This window comes from Sardina pilchardus, chromosome 21 (assembly GCF_963854185.1).
Source record: "Sardina pilchardus chromosome 21, fSarPil1.1, whole genome shotgun sequence".
Classification (NCBI taxonomy): Eukaryota; Metazoa; Chordata; class Actinopteri; order Clupeiformes; family Clupeidae; genus Sardina; species Sardina pilchardus.
In genome coordinates this window covers 23032582-23056747 of record NC_085014.1, presented here as the reverse complement: position 1 = coordinate 23056747, position 24166 = coordinate 23032582, and the positions used below count along the sequence as shown (strand labels likewise).

The 24166-nt window shown below is 43.0% G+C and overlaps 2 protein-coding genes across 2 annotated transcripts; both read left to right on the top strand.

The window, feature by feature from the left end:
- The first annotated feature begins 1974 nt into the window (after positions 1-1974).
- Positions 1975-7664, top strand: si:ch73-233f7.1 (uncharacterized protein LOC100537710 homolog). The gene is made up of 4 exons (XM_062525085.1): positions 1975-4582; positions 6817-6875; positions 6993-7108; positions 7195-7664. Exons 1-4 carry the CDS (start codon positions 2075-2077, stop codon positions 7623-7625), a joined length of 3114 nt encoding a protein of 1037 aa, XP_062381069.1. The 5' UTR covers positions 1975-2074; the 3' UTR covers positions 7626-7664.
- A 13566-nt stretch (positions 7665-21230) lies between these two features.
- Positions 21231-23786, top strand: LOC134069435 (protocadherin alpha-C2-like). The gene has a single exon (XM_062525402.1). It carries the CDS (start codon positions 21303-21305, stop codon positions 23784-23786), a length of 2484 nt encoding a protein of 827 aa, XP_062381386.1. The 5' UTR covers positions 21231-21302.
- The last annotated feature ends 380 nt before the right edge of the window (positions 23787-24166 follow it).

The window sequence follows — 24166 nt, the reverse complement described above, 5'->3', positions numbered from 1 at the left end:
AATCTGTGTATGAATGGAGTAGGTCCATGGATAGGCTGCTACTTTTAAAGGGCCAAGCGGTCCTATTTCCACATGCTATGTTCATATGACAGTAACGTGATGTAGAAATAAAGTGCTGTGGACCATCATATCATATGAAACAGCTGTTTTGGCGTTGACATTTACAGCTGGAGAGACGAAGGCCTCTGGTGTTCACATCCACAAGATGGCGCTCTATGATCATTTTTGGAACGAAGAGAACTCATAGAGAATGAGGTGAACTTTTTGTTTCCCTCGCTGCTTTAATTAAACGGTAAATAATTAGCCTACACAGTGAGTAATCGGTGTGATGTCTATTTTCGGGTGAACGATTGTGTTTTAACAAGACACAGTGGAGCCATCAATTTTCCCAAAGTAGGTGGTGTAGAAAACAAAGTTTCAGATAAAAAAAAGTAGGTGATTTTCTCCTCATTTACCCCGTTTTACCCTGACCTTCATTTAGGCTTGTGAACTGCACTCGAGTAACTTAACAAAAAAGATGTTGCCCAATCCATGCACTATCTTGGACTATCGGCCAAGAGGCTGAGAAGGGTTTAAACCCGCACGTAATGCATCTCAATGTAACGGGCACCGGGGACCTTGGAGCGGGAGCGGAGAGCTGTGGGATTATTTATCAGAAAACATTTGTATTCTTCTGTCGGGAAACGGCTGATCCCGGATAGGCGAGCGCTAATCCCCCCAGTCCGTTAATTAAAAAGAAGAGAGGGAACCCGTGCAACGCCTGTTTTAGAAATGTAATCATTTTCTGCAGAAGCTTAACCATCTGCTTAAGGTTAAGTCTGCGAACTGATTATGTTTTCTGGTCACTTAAACCTGCGGACTTTTTGTCAGTAGTTTCACTGAAGGGAAGGGAGAGGGTGAACGGGGTGAGAGCAGAGACCAAGTCGGACGCCTTGGGTGTGACCAACTTCCCAAGGCCCTGATAGGAATGTGTTGGAAGGCACACACACACACACACACACACACACACACACACACACACACACACACACACACACACACACACACACACACACACACACACACACTCTCTCTCTCTCTCTCTCTCTCTCTCTTTCTCTCTCTCTTTCTCTCTCGGATGGGATGAGTGTGCGTGTGCTGCTATTTGCCCACCAGCTCACAGTCGTAATTGGAATGCCCTTCTGAGGACGGTCTTCGCTGAATATGCATGGGGGATGTGCTCGGGGTATAAGTGGTTTTATAGTCGGAATTACTTGGATTATCCCAGAAAATACAGATTACACTTGCACAAACATGTGTTACTTTGGCTTGACACATATTTCTGGCCTTTTGTCTGATCAAAACAATAACTTCGAGGACATAATCTGGTAAATCCACTGCGTTGCTCAACATCTGCCCCAAGTTGTTTCTCACACAAATATTTACTTAGGGTGATCTTGTCTTCTCAGTTGTATCTAGGATGCGTTACAAACGCCAAAATTGTGTTTTTAAATAGCTTGGAGTCACCACGTTTAGAAACAGAAATAAGCATGAAATTAAAAGGGCCTATCTCAATTCAAGTAGAGGGAGGCTTTGAAGAAATATAATTTCTCATTAATTCGAATTTGTCATCACATTAGCCGTCAGTCTCGGTCTGCTTGCATTTCCCGCGGTGAAAAAGACTAAGCAACGCACGGGTTAAAAGTGTCAGTACAGCAATTATAGTCAGAACTCATGTCGCCTTCCACCAATACGAAGCTGCACGAAGACACCCCCCGCCTCCCACGGCTCCTCATAATGTCTAATACACTGGAAAATCAAAGCGCGAGCTCTCCCCGCTCACACACCGCTGCTGCTCCACGCGGGGAGCACAACAGAGAGCGCTTTCATTCCATTTGAAGCTTTCACAAAGTTGCCATTATGCTGTTTTTTTCCCTTAAATAAATAGTTGTGGCATATTTAGTAATGGTTTAGTGACTCCTCTCCCTCAAAACTCTGGACCGACTTAACAAAAACTAAACCATGGAGATGATGCATTTCTCTTTGCGCCTTTTGCGCTACTGAGGATTCAAATTTGTGCACTGGAGTCGCTGATATGGACCGGAGATCCTCGAGGACACAATGGACATTAATGAGACACGCACTTTGCCTGTTTCTGTGCACGGGCGCAATGGACCTGGTTTTTGCGCAAATGCGCTACTCAATTCCAGAAGAGCTGGAACACGGGGCATTCGTCGGAAATATTGCGGAGGATTTAGGCTTAGACGTGGCGAAACTGTCAGCACGTCGGTTCCGGATAGTATCAGGCGCCAAGAAACAATACTTAGAGGTGAATTTAGAAAACGGCATTTTGTTTGTAAACGAAAAGATCGATCGCGAGGAACTGTGCGAGCAAAGTCCAACTTGTTTTTTGCACTTGCAAGTCGTCATCGAGAATCCACTGGAGCTCTACCGTGTAGAGGTGGAAATTCTGGACGTGAACGACAACGCTCCGAGTTTCCCGTGGAGCGAATTCAACCTGGAGATCACGGAGTCAGCGGCGCCGGGCTCTCGCTTTCCACTGGAGAGCGCGCAAGACTTGGACGTCGGCACCAACTCTCTCCGCTCGTACCAACTCAGCGCAAACGAGCACTTCGCCTTGGATATTCAGACGCGCAACGACGGCAGTAAGTTCGCGGAGCTCGTGTTAGAGACGCCGCTGGACCGAGAGCAAAAAAAGGCGCATGACATGGTGCTGACAGCCGTGGACGGAGGCTCTCCCGAGCGCTCGGGAACAGCAAAAATCACAGTTACGGTGCTGGATGCAAATGACAACGTCCCTGTGTTCGACCGGTCCGTCTATCGAGTCAGCCTTATTGAAAATGCTCCGAGAGGCACACTCGTGCTCAAACTTAATGCCACGGACCTCGACGAGGGTCCAAATGGCGAGATTTCGTACTCGTTCAGCGGGCACGCACCGTTGAAAGTGCGCGAGTTGTTTAACGTGGACTCTTACACAGGAGAAATAAGGGTAAAAGGGATTGTGGATTATGAAAAGGCAAGCGTGTATGAGTTATACGTGCAAGCCAAAGACAAGGGTCCCTCTGCCGTAGCTGTGCACTGTAAAGTGCTGGTAGATATCACGGACGTGAACGACAACGCACCCGAGGTCATCCTGACCTCCGTGTCTACACCTGTTCAAGAAGACGCGCCACCGGGGACTGTGATCGCTGTGATCAGCGTGATGGACCGCGACTCGGGCGAGAACGGAAACGTGGACTGCGAAATTCCAGGAAACGTCCCATTTCAGCTCCACTCGTCGTTTAAGAATTACTACACTTTGGTGACCAGCGAGTTTCTCGACCGAGAGAACGTGGCAGAGTACAACATTACGCTGACCGCGAAAGACTTGGGCTCGCCGCCACTTTCAACCAAAAAAACGATGCTTGTTACTGTGTCTGACATTAATGACAACCCTCCGCGCTTTGTTCAGCCGTCCTACACTGTCTATGTAACCGAGAACAATGCCCCTGGCGCTTCCATTTGCTCGGTGACTGCCTTCGATCCCGACTCCAATCAGAACGCCTATCTGTCTTACTCCATTCTGGAGGGTCAGATACAGGGCATGCCAGTGTCCACTTACGTCTCCATCAATTCGGATAACGGAAACATCTACGCGCTGCGCTCCTTCGACTACGAGCAGCTCCGAAACTTTCAGATCAGAGTTCAAGCACAGGACGCTGGCTTTCCGCCACTGCGAAGCAACGTGACGGTGAATGTATTCGTTTTGGATCAAAATGACAACGCGCCGGTCATCATTTCGCCACTGCCAAAAAACGGCACGGTGGCGACCGAGATGGTCCCCAGGTCAGTGGACGCTGGTTACCTAGTCGCCAAAATCACGGCGATGGACGCTGACGCCGGGCAAAACTCGCGCCTGTCTTACCAAGTGCTCCAGGCGACTGATCCCGGGCTTTTCAGCGTTGCCCTCTACACGGGTGAGATCAGGACAATTCGCCGCTTCGTTGAAAAAGATGCCACCAGGCAGCGACTTGTCATCCTGGTCAAGGACAACGGTCAGCCGCCCCTTTCGGCCACCGTCTCCATCATTCTGTCAGTGGTGGACAACGTGCCGGAATCCCTGTCAGATTTCGGCGACCTCACTCTAAACCAGCCGCCTCCGTCCAATCTCGCCCTTTACCTAATCGTGTCACTGAGCACCATTTCGCTCATCTTCCTAATAGCAATCATTGTGCTCGCCTCTGTCAAATGCTACAAAGATCGCGACGCGCTCAACGGCTTCGGTCTCTCCACAGTCGGGGCCGCCTGCTGTGGTATAGAGCCAGAGCCCCCGACTGAAGTGTTCAAAAAATCCAACTTAAATCTACAGATATCCACCGGCGCCAAAGTGCCCACGAACTGTATGGAGGTGAACAGCACGAACACACTGTCTCAAGCGTACTGCTACAAGGTTTGTCTGACACCAGAGTCGGCCAAAAGCGACTTCATGTTCCTGAAGCCGTGTAGTCCCGAAACGCCGAGGAACAATGCCAATCCAAAGGGTGCTGATACGCTTGGCTGGAACGCGCAAAACCGGAATAATGGAGCAACTACTCCCAGTGAGGTAAGAGAGATGAAGCAACGGACATTCTGTCGTTTTGTGTCCTATTTATGATAGGCTAAGGTCATAATATAATTGATGGCAATACATGTGCCTCGTTAAAATGTGTTTAATGGTGTGTTACGTGTTATTAATGCTGTCCTCAGAATCTTATATTAGCCTAATTATAGTGTGTATATGACACAAATTATTGTGCATATGACATTCAATGTGAACCCGTGCCTTCAAGTTGAAATGACACCCTCTCGCACCTTAATAGACCTGGTGGAAGTTCGAACTAATTAGTTTCAAGTCTATGAATAGCTCATCAAAACTTGCAAGTCGATCAATTGCGACTGTGTTTCTTGTGGGCTACGCACTTTTACGCCAGATCGAGTCTGACACTCCATTCGCTTCTCAACCGACAGCTTCAGCTTGAACTGAGCTCTGTGAGATGAAGGACAACGAGTGTCATTCAGTTAAGCTCTGAATAACAGCATGCGCATAGATGCAAGTTTGTTCAAAATGTTAAATAGACTATATTGTTTCTAATACGCGTCAATAACCTAACTTCAAATAACCTCATAGATGACAATGGCACATTGCAAGAAAATATAATAAAACACTTGTAGGTCGTAGACTATGGCACAGTATTGTTCTTCAAATAAGTAGGTTGGTTAGAGTTCAAAATAATAATCATCATAATAATAAAATCTCTTTAGGCGGATTTATTCTCTCATAGGCTACACATTATAGAGAATATTATATGTACGATATACTGCTACCATTTCCAACTGATATTTCGATTACTAAAAGTCTTTCAGGTAATGAGAGCGCTCGCTAACTAAGCCTCAAGGACATATGTACACAGACACACACACACACACACACACACACTCTCACGGAAAGAGAGAGAGACAGACACACAACAGAGAGCCATTATCCGGCGTACAATAGTGCGCGAACGCGGGCTGGATCCGTCTATAATGGATGAAAAATGGGAGTTGGAGCGTTTAAGGGGGAGCGCAGGAGCCGGCTGGGACGTGTCGCGACTGTAGATGCGTCTGTGTTGTCCTTACGGAATGTGAGGAGGAGAGTGAAGGAGGACGCCTTACGCTTGAAAGAGGGGGTGGCGGTGGGAAGAAAGAGCGAGAGAGAGGATGTGTGTGTGTGAGAGCGAACGAGAGGGAGGGAGGGATGGAGAGAAAGAGAGAGAGAGGGAGGCAGGCAGGCAATCTACGTGGTTTGTGCTTGTGGAATCCACTAGATGGAAGTGTCAGACCGTAAAATGTAAATTACTGTCTAACTGTTTCATAGAGGTGAAATTGGACAGCTTCGCCTGTTAATTAGGCCGTTCACTTGCACAGTCTAAATCGTTTTCTTAATTTATATAGAACATGGAAATTTAAATCAATGTAGATTAGTCCAACCTTCAACCAGTCCCTATCTGCAAACTATGACAACTGGAAAAATAATAGCAATTAAACCTGGTATTATAAGTAGTCAACATGAATGAACACATTGAATGGTTGGCTGTGAAGGCCTTTTAATTAAATTCAGCATAGCTTCGTCTTAAAATAGCAAACTGAATAGTTAGTTCAGCTCAACTGAGAAGGCTGAAAACATTTCCAGGGTTCACAAAGAATGTTTCTCAGAAAGAAGCAAACAAAGTTTCTTTTAATCCACAGGAACCGCTGTTCAGAATCGTCTCATTGTAGGCCATTCTGCAATCATGCAAAACTTAAAATAAATCGATTCCACCCCACAATTAACCGTTTTTATTATTAATTTCCGCTGCTGAGCGGTTTCCTTTGAAGATTAAAATCATGTCTCGTTTCATCCCAGCGGTACTCTAATTGGTTTCGGAAGGTGGTGTGAATAACAATTCTATTAATAAGCTTACATTGCATTCTCCTTGTCAACGGCTTTAAGTGAATTATTAGAGCGTGGAATCCATGCCCAGCGACTTATAGTGAGGATAAATGCCCCCGCCCGCCCCCCACCGCACCACAAAGCCTGCACCAACAACCAACACAATGTTCCTCAACAGATGAAAGGCAAATAAAATGCCAAGCGAAGCACCACCTCTAAAGAGGCGCAAATGCCATTTAAAATTTCGCCACAGGGAGGCAGTCAAAGTCTTTATCGCTGCTCTTTTCTGAAGCTTTAGGTTATTTTGTTGCTTTAGTGAGTGTTTAGTTCTTTAAAACTCAGTGGATATACACGGATATTCACTACAGTTCTGTCCCTTATTACAGCTGAAGCAACCAAATACAGACTGGCCTCTCACAAAGAATCAAACGTCCTCTCTTAAAAGGTAATGCACAGATGCATGCCACATAACCACTAACAGTGTGCTTGTTAGGATATTATGGTGTTTTTTCTGTGCACACTGAAGGATGGATGACTGATCTGCCCTCATTCTCATTTATAGCTACAATTCTATCAATATGGATGGGACTTTAATGCGCAAGGCAATGCAAACCGACCCAGAAAATTTTGTCAGCCCGATGGCAGGCCAGTACTGGACCTGGGGGAACCATATGCGTGGTGAGTAGCCTGCCAAGCTCTTCCTCCTGCATGCTGCTGACCCGTTTTCTGCTTTACTGAAGTGCCACTGTCTCCTGTCCACGCAGGTCCCAAGGTTGACCACTCTGCCACGTCCACCTTGCACCATCCGACCGCCACTTTGCACCACCCCACCACCGAGTACAGGACGTCTCCCCCCAACGCCGCCGCTCCCCCGCGGGCCTGGACCCCTCGCTACACCCCCCCTCAGCAGCCCGCCCTCCAGCAGGCCCAGCCGTCCCCCCACCCGCCGCCGCACCCGTCACACCCGCCGCACCCGTCGCACCCACCGCCCGACTACCAGCACAACGTCTACATCCCCGGCACGCCGTCTGCCGTGTGCACGCTCGGGCGGCCCAGCCACCGGACCAGCGAGCTGGACGTGCACAACGCCTTCTCCACCTTCGGCAAGAAGAGGCGCTTCCACGCCAGCCACTACGAGCAGCGCGACGAGACGCCCACCCCCGAGGTCATCAACAATGACCTGTACAACAACTAGCGGGGCCTGGCTGACCGCACAGGCCGGTGGTGGTGGTGGTGGTGGTGGTGGTGGTGGTGGTGGCAGAGACTGACCAGAGAACAGGCAGGGGTTTCCTCCACCTGCAGGAAGACACAGAGCGGCAACTCTCTGTGAGGACAGTGGGCGAGCTTCACACAGTGGACACTGAGCTGGGGATGTGTGTTCAGTAGCTCTGATATGCACCTTTCATGTTTTTGTTTACATACGTATTTGTGTCTCATCATATTTATAGATGACGGCATCGAGCTCACTGACTTGGTGGAAGAGAGAATCATCAGAATCAGAATCATCTGTTCCAATTGCAAGTGTGCTCTTTAGGTTATATGAAGATTATCTTCAAGTAGGCTATCTTATCATTTGGTGTTTTTAAAGAGCTTGGGACCTATATTTCCTGAGGGCCTATATTTCCTGAGTGGGTGTCAGTATCAATGGGAAGAAGCGCCTGGATGGGTTCGAATAAAGTGTGTTCTTCTCAAAGTTTCAGACCATGGCAATCCTAGACACTGAGTGCAGGAGGGTTATAAGGCTCCACAAGTTCAGTTAATGCTCATATTTGAATGTCAATCAATGTCCAGCATATCCACATGGGTCAAATCTGAAATCTGTGAAAAAAAAAAAACATTCCATGTTTTGCTACTGATTTATGATTGTCAAAGTGTCACATCCCTCACTGTAGTGTATTATTATTATTATTATTATTATTATTATTATTATTATTATTATTATAGGCCTATGTCGTTATTGTTTTGACAATCAAGATGACCAAGTTGCTTTTACTGTAAAGTCTGGATAATCAAAGATATCACTTTGAATAGGGAAATCACTTTTGATTTTATACAGCGTGATTAAAATACTAAAATATTCCACCTAGTTGAAATCAAAATCCAGTCTCTTCATGGTGCAAGTTTTTGCGAAAATAAACGTTTACCTGTGACGTCATGGTACTTCATTTAAGAATGTGCCAACCATACAACACATGTACAAACAACTCTGAAAATAAACTATTTTTCTGATACGATTCTACCAAGGTTTTTCTAACGAGATGAATATGGTAATTCTGAGGTCGGTCATAGGTCAGTCAACTACATGATGTCGTCTGTTCTTACTTTGTTTTTATTTGTTTGTTTTGGTGTTGATGCACGCTTGTTGTGTTCTTTTTTGTTGCGAGACAATCTACATTTCTCACAAAGTACAATCCATTAATTTGTTTACTTCGCTCCTTTGCACGTAGTCAGCAAGAACAGAGGTTTCAGCTCTAAACAAGAACGTGTCAAAGTAAGGCTTTTCCTCTCGCGCGCATTGTAAATGCTAACATATGCTAATCAGATTGCTTATATTCCCTTTTCTTGCCCGCTGAGAATTGTCTGGGTTCATTAACTGAACAAACAGAGACTCCTTGTTGGAAATATCATTTTAATTAAAGACGACGAAACAGCGAATGAAGCGTTAGGGAATTAAGTCACTCCTTCAAAATGCCACACCTGCACGCAATCTGTGCGGTACCGCTCTCTTTCGCCGATGCCCTTTTCCTTTTAATTTCCCCGGGAAATGAGTTCAGAATGTCAATAGATGAGTATCGGCCAATTGAGAGGGGTAATTAGATTTGCAGCGTGTCCCCTCAGATTACGGACATTAATGAGGAAACGGTCTCCATGGTGTCGACACACTTCATAGACACTAAAGTTCACCAGCCGTTTGGCCAGTGAACCAGGCCTACTTAATGCATTGAAAGACTGCGGCCATGCGGAAGAAAGGACCATTTGACAATGGTGAAGTCAGCGAATAATTGCTGTAGGGGTTTAGGAACAATTCAGGTCGAATGTATTTAAAGACATGATTATTATAGGGGAAATTCTATGCACTTGTCCCTGACATTTAACCTCAAACAGCATCTGACTCTGGTCATGTGATCTTGTGCCAGATCAGGGCCAGGTCTGTTCTGGAATCCGCTCCTAACTGGGTTAGCTCTCTTCCCAAGCAGCAAATCTGCCATTAGGACTGTAAAGTAAGTCGGATGGCGGCTCTAACCACTTCCTGTCCTATCTTTTGTCTTTGCTGACCGCCCTTTCCCCGCTCACACACCCCTTCTCTCTCTCACACACATGCACACAATTATGGCTAAATATGCACATGCACATGCACCCATACACACATACTGTGTGTAGCCACGGCCTACTGGTTAGGGCTCCGAGCTTGTAACTGGAGGATTGCTGGTTCGATCCCTGACCAGTCCACGGTTTGAATGCCTTTGAGCAAGGCACCTAACCCCTCACTGCTCCCCAAGCGCAGGCAGCTCACTGCTCTGGGTTAGTGTGCTTCACCACGCTGTTTATTCACTGCATGCTGTATATATACTATAGTATATACACAGCATGCAGTATATCGTGTGTAGCCTATAGCAAACTTCACATTTAGTACTGGTAGAATATAGGCATATGTGTTGCTATTTCAAGATGTACTTCCAAGAAGGCTTAGGAGCAAGGTCAGTGTTGGAGGTAATAATGACAGAATCAATACTAACTACTGAATTAACATGAATGTAAATAGGGCAGAACTGGAAACCTATTTACCAAACTATCTTAGTTCTCAAAGACTAACTGCACAACATATTATTTCATTTACATATCTGTCCAGTTTGGACAGTGAGATTTCCTCTGTACAGGGCATGAGCAGATTTACTAGTGTACGCCCTTTATGACATGAACGTAAGAGTCAAGGTTAGGCCAAAGCAAGGGGACCGTAAAATCACATTCTTATTTCATGTTCCATATTTCATGCACACAATGTAATTTTATTTGATACATATAGAGTAGTCACAAGTCTTACACGTGTGTACGTGGTTTGAAAGTGAAAGATGTATTGTACTTCTACCTATTGCCATATTGATACACCGCACACTGAAGAATAGTGTTTTCAGAATCAGAGTCAGAATCAGCCTTATTGGCCAGGTTTGGGTAAACAAACAAGGAATTTGACTCCGGTTAATCTTTGCTCTCAAAGTACAACACTCAACAATAACATAAAAAGAATTTAAAAAATACAGAACAGTAAGAACATTATTAAGGACCGTAGAATAAAAATAAATACAGTATGTTTTCACTGCCCAATTGTTACATGGACAATGTATGAGCAATTTGCCCTTGCTTGATTATGCCTGGAGACTTTTTAACTATAAAAACTCCATCATTACACAACAATATTTTTTCATTATTCTCATGTTACAGAGGGACGTTGGTAAGATTAAACAGAGAGAAGGCAAGGACAATAATGTGGCCTCCAGAGGGCAGCCTTTTGCCATATACAGAAAAGAAGGACGAAGGGTAATATTCCAGAATTTTGGCAATTAAACTTCATGAAGCAAAAAATTAAAAGTTTTAGTGCAGGCGATGCGATGGGCATGGATCAATGGGGATGACTCTGTTGCTCAGTGTGCTGCCCTTTACTACTCTTTGTTAATTATGATGGCAAATGGCTCCCCTGCAAACGACCTTTTACACTCCCAGATCCACTACTACTGCAGCCACTGCTGCTGCTTCTATTATGAGCACAAATACTATTGATAGGGCTGCCACTTCCCTGCTATCACCCTCCCCCTTTATCACTACTTTTACTACTGCTGTCCAGCACTGAGAAGGATTTAATGACTACCTTCTGCTAGCGGAGCTGATCTTGTTTGATGTCGGGCTTTGCTTCAATTTGACACTAGCTCTGCCTGCCAGCTATACCTTAACACCAGGCTGTCCTCTGCCGTCCTCTTAAGTCACATCATTTCAATCCTCCGAATGTAGTTGAGGCAGGGATGAAAGTGGATCCGTGTCTGATTTCTGTGACACAATCTTTTATTTCAGTCTTCACGAATCGTTATGAAACGCATAGTTTCTATTTCAGCTGAAGTTCAAAAGGCATATCCACACAGACACTAACTGTAAAGGTAGCCTGACTGACATCAAATCAAATGCACTCTAAGACTTGTCTGGTCTCCATAAATATAGGCTACTATAAATACATGCACACACTTCACACTCCCAGCTACAGGACAATGATTACAGCTGTCATATAGCGTAGTAAAGATAATATGGAGATGCATTCATCCAGGTACCTAATGTCCTACAAAGCCCACCTTTTGAAAACTGCCTCCATAATCCTTAGACTAGACGCACATCTGCATAACTAAACTAGATCAACTGCACACCAGTTATGTATGATTTTACACTGCTTTCTTAAAAGCAGCCCACACATGCCCACACACTGTAATCTACACAGAAGCGTGTCCTCAATTGGGCCCAGTGTTGTGTTGGGGTTTCAGATGGTCATGTATCTTTCACTGATCACTGTATTAGCCCCACTTCTCACTAGAGAGGAAGAGACTATTGCAATCAGATCCATCCGTTTGTGTCTGTGTGTGTACTGTTCTCTCACATAACTTAAGCACCGGTCTGATTTACTTACCATAACATTTGTTAAGGGTTAAGAGTCTTGCTCCAGGGCACAACAGTGGAAGCTGGGAATTTAACTGAACTTTTTCAGGCTACTGCATGCTAGTTCAGCTCCTTAAGCACTACACTATTATACCCCCCTAGTGTACTTCACATTTTTATATAAGGAGGAGGGGTCATCATATCTTAACCCTCCAACATGATCACCTGACACACACAGTTCAAGAGACCCCTGTGAAATGCTTAAAAAAATCCCCATAGAACATTATGTACCTGGACAACTGCTGTCTGTCAACAACTGACCTCTAATTCATGAGATTGAAAACTATGACATGTTTTCAACTGATGAGTGGGAAATGGAATTATATTTTAGTCTAGATTGATATGAGAAGTTGAAAAAACAAACATGCTGCTCATAATGAAACGTAACTCCCATAATATAATTTACACTAAATACTTCATAAAATACAAATAAACCCACTTTCTGTTCTGCCAATAACAGATAGCAAAAGAAATATCTCCAGACACTGAACATAATTAAATTATTATTTTTTATCGTCTATATACGCATTTATTTGACCATTTGGTAGTTAATTCTCTTCTGTTCACATACAATCCTCTCGCAATGCCTTGCAGTCATGTTGAACTATGAAATGAATAGCCCTACATGGTGGAGGGCCCACTCCACAAACATGGCTAAAAATAGCTTCAGCATTTAGATGAATGCTGTCCGCTTCAGGTAATCAGAGATCAGGGATTTTGCAGAAGACACAAGTCACAGTGGCTAAGCTGTGTTTTAACCTATGGAACTGTGTTAAGTGAATGCTGTTGAGACATTTTATAGTCATTTTTATAGTATTTTAGTCATCTGTCAACCTGTGAATTCAGGTTCATGTCAAGTGATATAGCCATATGGATTGTGAACTGTTATATCTCACTGTAACATCCAGTTCAAATACTTTACTGTGGCAGACTGGTTGAGTTTACCCATTTGTGCCAAATGTCAGGTGCAGTTACTCAGAGTAACAGTCTGTGGTAGTGGCTGCAATAACCTACAGAAGCCAGACTTCATTTAGGCTCACTTACTCAAAAGCCTGTGGTCTCATACAGTTCAGTTCATGGTGAGTCTTTTCTCTTTGCTCCAAGAGGGGGCTTCTGTATCAGCTCTTTGTGTGGCTCTGTGTGGGCCTCATTTAGACTGAAGCAGCACACATGCCTGCAGAGGATGAAAGCAGAGGAGCTCTGGTGAACACACCTGCTCCCCAATTTTAATGTTTCTAAATTCGACAAAAACATAACTACAAGCCGTGTACATTACCAGACACATGCCTCCCTCTTCTGTTCTTTGAAGTTTAACGTTATTTTATTTCCCTTTTTGTTTTTGTCCCTGCAGCTACCATTTTACACCTACACATAGGCACACACTCTCCACACTCATGCAGAACATGCTGGCCAACCCCTTTCAACACCCTAACCGTGACCACCTAATGTGAATCACAGATCATTCTACCCTATCATTAATAATACGTCCTTGTGTTTGTCACTGTCCTGTCCAGCTCTTTTATGGTCCAGTCTCATTTCCCTCTGTTGCCTGTCTGTCACCCTGTCATGTTTTATGCACTATGTGCTATATGGATCCAGGATCACAGTAAAAGAGGGTGAATGGTTACAGTAGGACAACAGTAAATGCACTGAATATAAATCTAAGTCTGAATGTATATTGTGTTTGCTATAATATACATACAAAAAAAGGAAAAAAAGATGAGCTCAGGTAAAGGTTGTGAATGTGATGAGTGTCTCAGTTCCATTTTTAACAATAACTACATAATAACAGCGACAGCATGGTTGAGGCTGTGGGCCTGCTACATAACAAAAACAGCTTTGTTGCAACAATATATCAGCTGGCTCACCTCTGAATTATCCCTATAACTCTACAAGGACACCAGTTGTCTGAGGTATTGTTGAGCACCGAATTACCTAAACTTTAATTGCAATGACCAGTATACACCAAATGAGTATAGTACTGATAGTTATCACATACAGAATATGGCTACATATTCAGCAGAACTCATACTACCCCATACAGCAATGTGTTGTGTGTGGCCTGTGACCATAGTGATGAATGTGGCCATTTTGAGATTTTATCCCTAGCAATTGTTTCTATTAGAAGCTATAGCCTGAGGCAAAGGAGACTCCCATTTCAAATAGCTCTTTGTAAGCAATAATGTGTATGGTACCGGCATTAAATGTTTGGATTTCAGGTTGCTGCTCGTGATGGTGGGACATTTGAACATTTTGGATCAGTTGTAACAAGAATGTATCACTATGGTGATACTGTGCAATAAGCCTCATTAACCAAATCACCTCCTAAAAGGAATCACTGTCATATAAATGTTTTATTACAATATCTTGCTAATTAAAAATACAACATCAATAATAGCTGGGATTCAGAGGAGGTTAATAGGCCTAATGACATTAATGCCATTTTTAATTCATGTCAATACAAAGTCATATGTGCTGAAGGTGTAATTGCTGAAAAAAGACATGGTCACTGCACAAATATTTTTTGAGTTATGTAACCACTGTAGAATGAGTGTACAGTAAACACATTATCTTTTACACAAAAAATGAATCTGCTGTTTCACTCACTGATAAGTTTCATTGTTAGGCATGACTTTGGACTAAAGTAACATGAGTCTTTGGACACCAGTCTTTCTATAATATTGCTTATATATTGTTGACATGTCACTATGTTTAATTGTTTCAACCAGATACAGCCTACATTCAACCAGACTGTGTGCACCGATGTCCCTGCAGTTGCAGCGCAAGCCCAGCAGGTGGAGGCATGGGGTCAGATGAATATTACAAAGACCTACAATGTATGGAACAGAAAAGGTAGAGACAGAACATAGAAAGTTTGTAAATGCCACTAGAGGAGAAATATATTAATATTATATATCTTAAGAAGTCTAAGCATGTTAGGCAAGTTGGACATCAAGCATACTAGTCTTTTTTATTTTATTGTGTTTGATTTAAACAAGAAAACAAACAAAGAAACAAATAAACAAACAAACAGTCATTAGCATTTCTTCAATTACAAAAGACAACAGTCATGTTGTAGTTTATTCCCAAAAGATGAACACATCTTTATTTAATAATAATTTCTCTGTACATTACATTGAAATAATTTCAAAAGTAAGTGTTCTTTTTTTTTTACTCCTCCGAGTTAGCCTAGAAATCTAGACGCCCCTAGCGGCCCTGGCGGGGCAGTCTAGGCACGATCCATTGAGCCAGGGAGCTGAGAACCCCCAGCACCAGCGTTCCAATCACAGCGTGTATAGAGTCGGTGGGTGGGCTTAACATAATGGTGACTGACATGCGACCAGAAGTTGCGACGGTAACGCATCCTGTTATTTGAAAACAAGAAGATGACGGTAACACTTTATATTAGCACACACATATTCACCAGTAATTAGCTGCTTACTAACATGTATATTAGTAGCATACTAGCCATTTGTTAGTCATTATAAGTCACTAATTAATACCTTATTCAGCAAGACCTTATTCTACCCTTACTAGACCCTTAATTAAGAATTTCCCCTATGTAAGCTCCTAATTACCCCTTATTCATAGTTATGAAATAAGTTGTTGCATATGAATTATGACTTAAATATACATGGCTCAGTATGGGGCTTGTAAGGTGGTAGTACAACAAGAACAGTTATTCACCCCTAATAATACTTATCAAAGATGGTCTATTCAAACTGAACTAGACACTTAACCACATGTGCTAATAGTGTACAAACAACTAATAATTAAGTCTTTGTAATGCCAAATATGTTCCCTATTCTAAAGTTGGATCTTTGTTCACTATTAATTCACAAATAATTTGGCACTATTAACCCCCATGTATGTATACTGCCTCATACTAAAGGAGAAATCTGGTGTGATTCAATCCTTAGCTCTGCTGTTTGAGGTCAGTAGGGAAGAATAAGATGCTGTCCGTAAGGAAAAGAACAGAGAATTTGATACAACATACAGTAGACCAAATAGCAAACCCACAACTTATTCACACCGGAAGTCTTATGACCCTTCACACTTAAAAAAATAGTTTTGAGTTTGAGACTTTTGAGTACTCAGGAGCCAAGAAAGTTAGCATACAAATATATCCAGGTTCGCCTTTCTCGCTATCTCGTATTCATTATATATTTTGTATTTGTGCTAACTTAGCTGTCTGCTTCTTGTGTAGCCTACTATGTGCTGTAATACAGTTAATAAGTGTGAATAGGAGGCAACTTTAGTTTAGGGAACACATGGGGGTTAATAAGTGCCAAATGAATTGTGAATTAAATGTGAACAAAGACACAACTTTAGAATAGGGAACATATTTGGCATTACAAAGACTTAATTATTAGTTATTTGTACACTATTAGCACTGGTGGTTTAGTGTCTAGTTCCATTTGAATAGACCATTTTTGATAAGTACTATTCGGTGCGAATAACTGTTCTTGTGGTACTACCACCTTACAAGCCCCATACTGAGCCATGCATATTTAGGTCATAATTCATATGCAGCAACTTATTTAATAACTATGAATAAGGGGTAATTAGGAGCTTACATAGGGGAAATTCTTAATTAAGGGTCTAGTAAGGGTAGAATAAGGTCTTGCAGAATAAGGTATTAATTAGTGACTTATAATGACTAACAAATGGCTAGTATGCTACTAATATACATGTTAGTAAGCAGCTAATTACTGGTGAATATGTGTGTGCTAATATAAAGTGTTACCGATCAAGGTCACCCTAAACTGAAGAAAGCACAATTCCCCCTCCAAAGTAAAAATGTGACATATAATGTAATACAACTTTGTTTAATGGAGCCAGGTATTTATATTTCAAACTTTTCTGTGTTCAGCGGGTTAGTTATGATAGTGGGTGCCATATGTACATTTCAAGAAATGATTTGTTACTTTTATGTTCAAGGTGTATGTAAGCTGCCACAACTTAAGATAATATTCCAGTCCAAGTTTGACAACATTCCCTGCTCACCTTTACAGAAATGCCATTTATTTGACCATAACTATAGTTCTCTGTTTATAGAAATCTATATCTGATCAAAATCCCACTGAGAACAATGTCAAAGATGCTACTCTCTCACTTCAAGTCATGCTACTCATGCAAGTAAATAAAACATCTATTGATTTTTTCATGTCTATGTTTAAAGCATTTTTTTTTTTCAGACTGTGTTTCAGGACATGCACATTCTCCTCATGCCCCTCTCCCTCCCAATCGCTCTCTTGCTTGGTCACACACACACACACACACACACACACACACACACACACACACACACACACACACACAGCATTTCCAAAACTGTAGCAATTAATTATTGTGCTATTATTGAGCGTTAACACTTTGCTCAACTGGTTAAATCATAGATAACAAATATGTGATATATGTGCATATTTCTGTAGACAGATACTGTATCACCAATTGAGAAAAGAAGAATATGTTGTATTTGTACACAAGGAAATTAGTATATCCCTTCCCAACTCCCTTGGGAGATTGTCAGGCTTTTCAGCTATCCCATTTCAGATGTACTTGAACCTCTGTGACCTAAAATGCATTTTGTAATGTCCCTAATGGCTTCCCTTACTCCTTGCTGAATTTATGGGAAGGAATCTGTCAGAGCTTGATAGACAAAAAAGCTGTATAAAAAGGTTTGATTATGTCACCCTTTCTTAAAAGCTACATTTAAAACTGAGCCCAGGTGATTAGCGTTTTAAACTAAAAATGCCAGACTCGTCGCTGTCCGGCGTTGTGGTGCTGAAAATGCAGTCGTGACGTATAATGCGCACGTTTGTGACGTGATGGAGCAAACATTCTGAAGTGCTCATTGTGGTCACATCGTGTCGCTGTTCGCCAGTAAATGCCATCACACTTGTCCTTTTTATAGGGACAGCATGCACATCTATCTTACTCTGTTGTGAGACTATAGTGAGACTGCCTGTATATTTCAGTGTGAACCATTCGGCATCTCCTTTTACAAATTTATCTGAAGAAGATAACTGTGGAAACTCACACATTTGTTTTCACACCAAGGAGTTCAATTAATGCTTCATCATGGAACTGGAAAGGATGTATTTATCGTTCCTCTTTGTGTTTTGCACGACGTGGTGGATGGCTTTGTCTGTGACTCGTTACTCCATACCGGAGGAAATGGAAAGAGGATCCGTGGTCGCCAATCTGGCTGCTGATTTGGGACTGGACTTGAGCGATCTGGCACAACGCGAGGTAAAGCTGGACTTTTTACACAGTAAGAAATATTTAGAGGTGAATAAAAGAACAGGAGAACTTTATATTAACGAAAAGATAGACCGAGAAAACCTTTGTCAGCAGAAGACAACATGTTATATAAAGTTGGACGTAATAATTAAAAGCCCACTGCGCATATTCAATATTGAACTAGAAATCACGGATATTAATGACAACGCGCCTCATTTTAGAATGGACAGAGTGGAGCTAGATGTATCAGAGTCAGCAACGCCAGGGGAGAGATTTTCTTTACCAAACGCATTAGACCCGGATGTTGGCTCTAATACGGTTAAAACATACCGACTCAGTGAAAGCGAACATTTTACAATTGATATTCACTCTGGCAGTGATGGTACAAAGTATGTTGATTTAGTTATGAAGAAAGACTTAGACCGCGAACATCAGGCTGTGCATAACTTAATTCTCACGGCTGTGGATGGCGGAGTCCCAGTCCGCTCGGGTACAGCCAACATCATTGTTCGTGTACAAGATACGAATGACAACGCCCCTCAGTTTGAGCGTCATGCTTACTCTGTAAATATGAGTGAGAATTCTCCAATCGGAACTCTAGTAACTAAATTGAGCGCAACTGACGCAGACGAGGGCGTGAACGCAGAGGTGACTTACCACTTCACTCTATACACATCTGAGAAAACGCAAGAGATGTTCTCTCTTAATCCGACCTCAGGTGAAATTACTGTTAAAGGCACTATTGATTTCGAGGATATGAACATTTACGAAATGCATATTGAGGCTAAAGACAATGGTCCTGTTCCTCTTACTGGACAGTGCAGAGTAACGGTACATGTAACCGACATGAACGACAACTATCCCGAAATAACTGTAAAATCTCTGAAAAACACGTTAAAAGAGAACGTCGCCGTTGGTACAGTTATAGCACTAGTGGGAATTAGTGACAGAGACACTGGCGACAACGGCAAAGTTAATCTGACGATAAACAAAAAAATACCATTTCTTTTAAACAAGACATCCGAGTCCCATTATGAACTGATAGTCGCACAGCCATTAGACCGTGAAGAGATACCAGAATACGATATAACGCTCGTGGTGACCGATAGCGGGACACCACCTCTGTCTGACAACGAAACCATTACTGTTCACCTACTGGACGTCAATGACAATGCGCCTCGGTTCCCCCAGTCCTTCTATACTATTCCTGTTCTGGAAAACAACGCACCCGGAGCACTGTTAAGCTCGCTGACAGCTTTGGATCCTGACCTGCATGAAAACCAGTATCTTGTTTATTTTATCATAGAAAGGGAAATCGTAAATACATCAATGTCAATGCTATTCTCCATCAATCCCGAGAACGGTAACCTTTACGCACTGAAGACTTTTGACTATGAGATAGAAAAGGAGTTTCTTTTTCACATCGAGGCCAGAGATTCCGGTGTTCCTCCACTGAGCAGCAACGTGACCGTTCACATCATTATCATGGATCAAAACGACAACACTCCCGTTATTGTCTCACCGTGGCGTGCGCACGGCTCTGTGGTGGAGGAAAAGATCCCGAGATCCACCGACAAAGGATCACTAGTGGCCAAAGTCATCGCCATTGACACAGACTCTGTGCACAATTCTCGCATAACATATCAGTTCCTTCAGAACACGGACGCTACTTTATTTAGTCTGGACCAGTACAATGGAGAGATCCGGACAATGAGGATGTTCAGTTACAGAGATGCGCGTCACCAGCGGCTAGTGGTGATTGCAAAGGACAACGGAGAACCCGGTCTATCTGCCACAGTCACAATCAAACTGTCTACAGTGGAAACAGCCCTGAAATCCTACGCTGACTTGACTGAAGTACCTTTGGAATATGACATCTTTTCGGACTTGAATCTTTATCTGGTGATTGGACTGGGCTCAGTGTCATTTCTGTTACTGATCACCATACTGGTCACCATCGTAATAAAGTGCCAGAAACCCAAACACAGCAAAGCAGCTCCTCCCAGTAGGAACAGTGTGGCCAGTGACAGGAACTCAGCCTTCGCAGATTCAACACTCGTCTCCAATGACGCATACTGGTACAGTATGTTCCTAGCGGAGACGCGTAAAGGGAAGCTGGTTGTAAGACAGCCGGCGCCAAAAGGGTCCAGATACATCGTGTCCAGCCTTCCAAGAAGCACTGGTGTGACTGAGACAAGCGATTCCGCTGCTTCTACGCTCCAGGTAAAATGTAACATCTACTTACCATTCTTTATCGCTGTAAAATATAACTTCTTACAAGTGATTTTTTTTCATTGTCCATTACAATCCCGATGACTTGCACATACATTCATGTCAGACATATTTAGGGGAACAGAACATGTAAGAAATACAGACGTGTGTGGTGTGGTGACGCTTTGAATGGACGCTGTCCACTTGACTAGTGCTGAAATGTCATCCGTTTCTTCTAACCAGTTTGCTACAACAGGAGCGCGTCATTGTTTGGTAGGCTGCTGTTCTGTGGCTTTACTAGATTACAAGGTCAACACTAACATATCAATACTAAGTAGCAGCTCAGTAGTGTACAATGACGTCCGATGTAAACTGTTATCAAGGGATATTCTTGCTGGGTAAACTGGGGCAGCAGGAAACGTTGTGAGGCTATAATTTGATGTCAAATCCATGCTGTATTGTCTTACCAGTTACGCTGAGAGTCGCTGTTCACCAGCAAAGCGCATAATCGTTCCCTGGACGCCAGTATGTTTCGTCATAAAGGGACGCATTCTCGTTGTGTGTGGTGAGCATCGTGGTCTCCGAACAGTCTTCGAAACGGCTAAATGATATTTTCTTTAAACATAATGTCACGCCGCTGTGATTTTGGACTTTGTTAAGCACTGGAGGGATTGTAATTCTTCGTGTTTGTATACACTGCGCAAAAGTGGAAACAATAATAATGGAATTAGCGGCCATGGTACAAAGGAAGAGGTACGTCTCTGTCTTTCTTATTTTTTCAACTATAACATCTGTGCTCGCTGTAACGCACTATTCCATTCCCGAAGAAATGGATGTAGGCTCGGTTGTGGCTAATTTAGCTGCGGATTTGGGACTGGACGTGAAAACGTTAAGTAAACGCAAGATGAGACTTGACATCATCGCGAATAAAAAATACCTAGAGGTGAACAAAGAAACTGGCGAGTTGTACATTTTAGAAAAGATGGACAGGGAATATTTATGTAGCAAGACTGCTACTGCGTGCATTCTCAAGATGGAGGTTATCCTCGATAATCCGGTGCGCATATTTAATATTGAACTTGAAATTTTAGACATAAACGATAATTCTCCTAATTTTCGAAGGGATACAATACATTTAGATATATCTGAGTCTACACCCGCTGGCGAACGTTTCTCCCTAAGCAATGCCGTGGATCTCGATATAGGGAGCAATTCTATCAAAACATACAATTTGGCAGAGAATTCCGATTTTGATATTGAGATTCAGACAGGTCGAGATGGCTCTAAATTTGTAGATTTGATTTTAAAGAGGACTTTAGACCGGGAAGAGCAGGCTGTTCATAATCTGATTCTAACTGCAGTAGACGGTGGTGTCCCAGCGCGCTCTGGCACAGCCAGCATCATTGTTCGTGTGCTTGACACTAACGACAACGCCCCTAAGTTTGACAAGGAGAGTTACACCATCACTCTCCCCGAAAACTCTCCCATAGGCAGCCTGGTTGTTAAACTGAATGCAACAGATTCAGATGAGGGAAGTAATGCGGATATTACGTACTCATTCAGTCTCTACACTTCTGAGAAAACACAAGAGGCATTTAGTTTGAATCAAAATAATGGCGAAATTAGGGTTAAAGAAATGATCAATTACGAAGATTTCAGAATTTATGACATGGAAGTCATTGCAAAGGATAAAGGGACACATTCTCTATCAGGCCAATGTAAAATAACTATTTTGATTACAGATATGAATGACAACCATCCTGAGATATCAATTAAGTCTTTCCAGAGTCCTATTAAAGAGAACGTGGCCACCGATACCGTTATTGCGGTAGTGAGTGTTAGCGATAAAGACTCTGGGGACAATGGTGTAGTTGACCTCCACGTCCCTAAGAACCTGCCCTTTACATTAAGGGAATCTTCAGATAATTATTACGAGCTGATTGTGTCAGAGCCATTGGATCGAGAAAAAGTCCCTGAATATGATATCACTTTTACAGTGATAGATAGAGGCTCTCCGCCCTTATCAGATAATGAAACTATTACATTAGAACTGCTAGATGTTAATGACAACGTGCCTCAGTTCCCACAATCATTCTACACCATACCGGTAATGGAGAATAACGCCCCAGGGGCGTTGTTGAGCTCACTTTCAGCATTTGATCCAGATCTCCATGAAAACCAATATCTAGTTTATTTCATAATAGAGAAAGAAATCGCGAACACGTCCATGTCCATGCTGTTCTCCATTAACCCCGAGAATGGGAACCTTTACGCGTTAAAGACATTTGACTATGAGATAGAGAAAGAGTTTCTTTTTCACATCGAGGCCAGAGATTCAGGCGTTCCTCCACTGAGCAGTAACGTGACAGTTCACATCATTATCATGGACCAGAATGACAACACTCCAGTAATCGTCTCTCCATGGCGAGCGCACGGCTCAGTGGTCGAAGAGAAGATTCCAAGATCCACTGATAAGGGATCTCTTGTGTCCAAGGTGATCGCCATTGATACGGATTCCGTGCATAACTCGAGAATAACTTATCAGTTTCTACAGAATACGGACGCTACTTTATTCAGCCTTGATCAATATAATGGAGAAATACGCACCATGAGGATGTTCAGCTACAGAGACGCGCGTCACCAGCGCCTAGTGGTGATCGCCAAGGACAACGGAGAGCCTGCGCTCTCTGCCACCGTGACCATCAAGCTCTCCACGATAGAGACCGCTCTGAAATCCTACGCTGACTTGACTGAAGTACCTTTGGAATATGACATCTTTTCGGACTTGAATCTTTATCTGGTGATTGGACTGGGCTCAGTGTCATTTCTGTTGCTCATCACCATACTGGTTACCATCGTAATAAAGTGCCAGAAACCCAAACACAGCAAAGCAGCTCCTCCCAGTAGGAACAGTGTGGCCAGTGACAGGAACTCAGCCTTCGCAGATTCCACACTCGTCTCCAATGACGCATACTGGTACAGCATGTTCCTAGCGGAGACGCGTAAAGGGAAGCTGGTTGTGAGACAGCCGGCGCCAAAAGGATCGCGGTACATCGTGTCCAGTCTACCCAGAGGGACAGGAATTTCACAGACCAGCGATTCAGCTGCATCTACACTGCAGGTGAGAGTTGTTTTCCTTCATCTACATGTGCAACACATGCACTTGTCTTTACATCCAAATGGCATCCATTCGTTGCATTATTGAAGGTTGTTGCGTAAACACAGTGCGTAAGATGGTGCAAGATGTTGATGAGTGCAATGGGCAGTGAGGTGCAGTGACACTACACAGGTGTTAAACGGAACCGAACTAAGATACTTGCATACAATACAATGGTGTAATTGTGAACGGCTCTTATACCATTCGTTTTCAAAACAACTGCTGGTCAACATGATTTATTCAGAGTGCACCGATCCTATGAATACACAGAGGGTCGCTGTTGATCACCGAAATGTATTGGGTGACGGGCGCTCCGTTGGTGACGCTATGATATATGCCGTCATAAGGGAGGAGATATTCTTCTTCCATTGTGACTGCAGATCGAACTGATGCACCTCGTTCTTAAAAAATAGCCTTTGTGGATCTGA

Excerpts from the sequence above, each read along its gene's own strand:
- si:ch73-233f7.1 (XM_062525085.1), top strand. The coding sequence starts at position 2,075 with ATGGACCGGAGATCCTCGAGGACACAATGGACATTAATGAGACACGCA. Across the intron at positions 4,583-6,816 it reads GAGCAACTACTCCCAGTGAG|CTGAAGCAACCAAATACAGA; the intron begins GTAAGAGAGATG and ends CCCTTATTACAG. Across the intron at positions 6,876-6,992 it reads CAAACGTCCTCTCTTAAAAG|CTACAATTCTATCAATATGG; the intron begins GTAATGCACAGA and ends TCTCATTTATAG.
- LOC134069435 (XM_062525402.1), top strand. The coding sequence starts at position 21,303 with ATGGAATTAGCGGCCATGGTACAAAGGAAGAGGTACGTCTCTGTCTTT.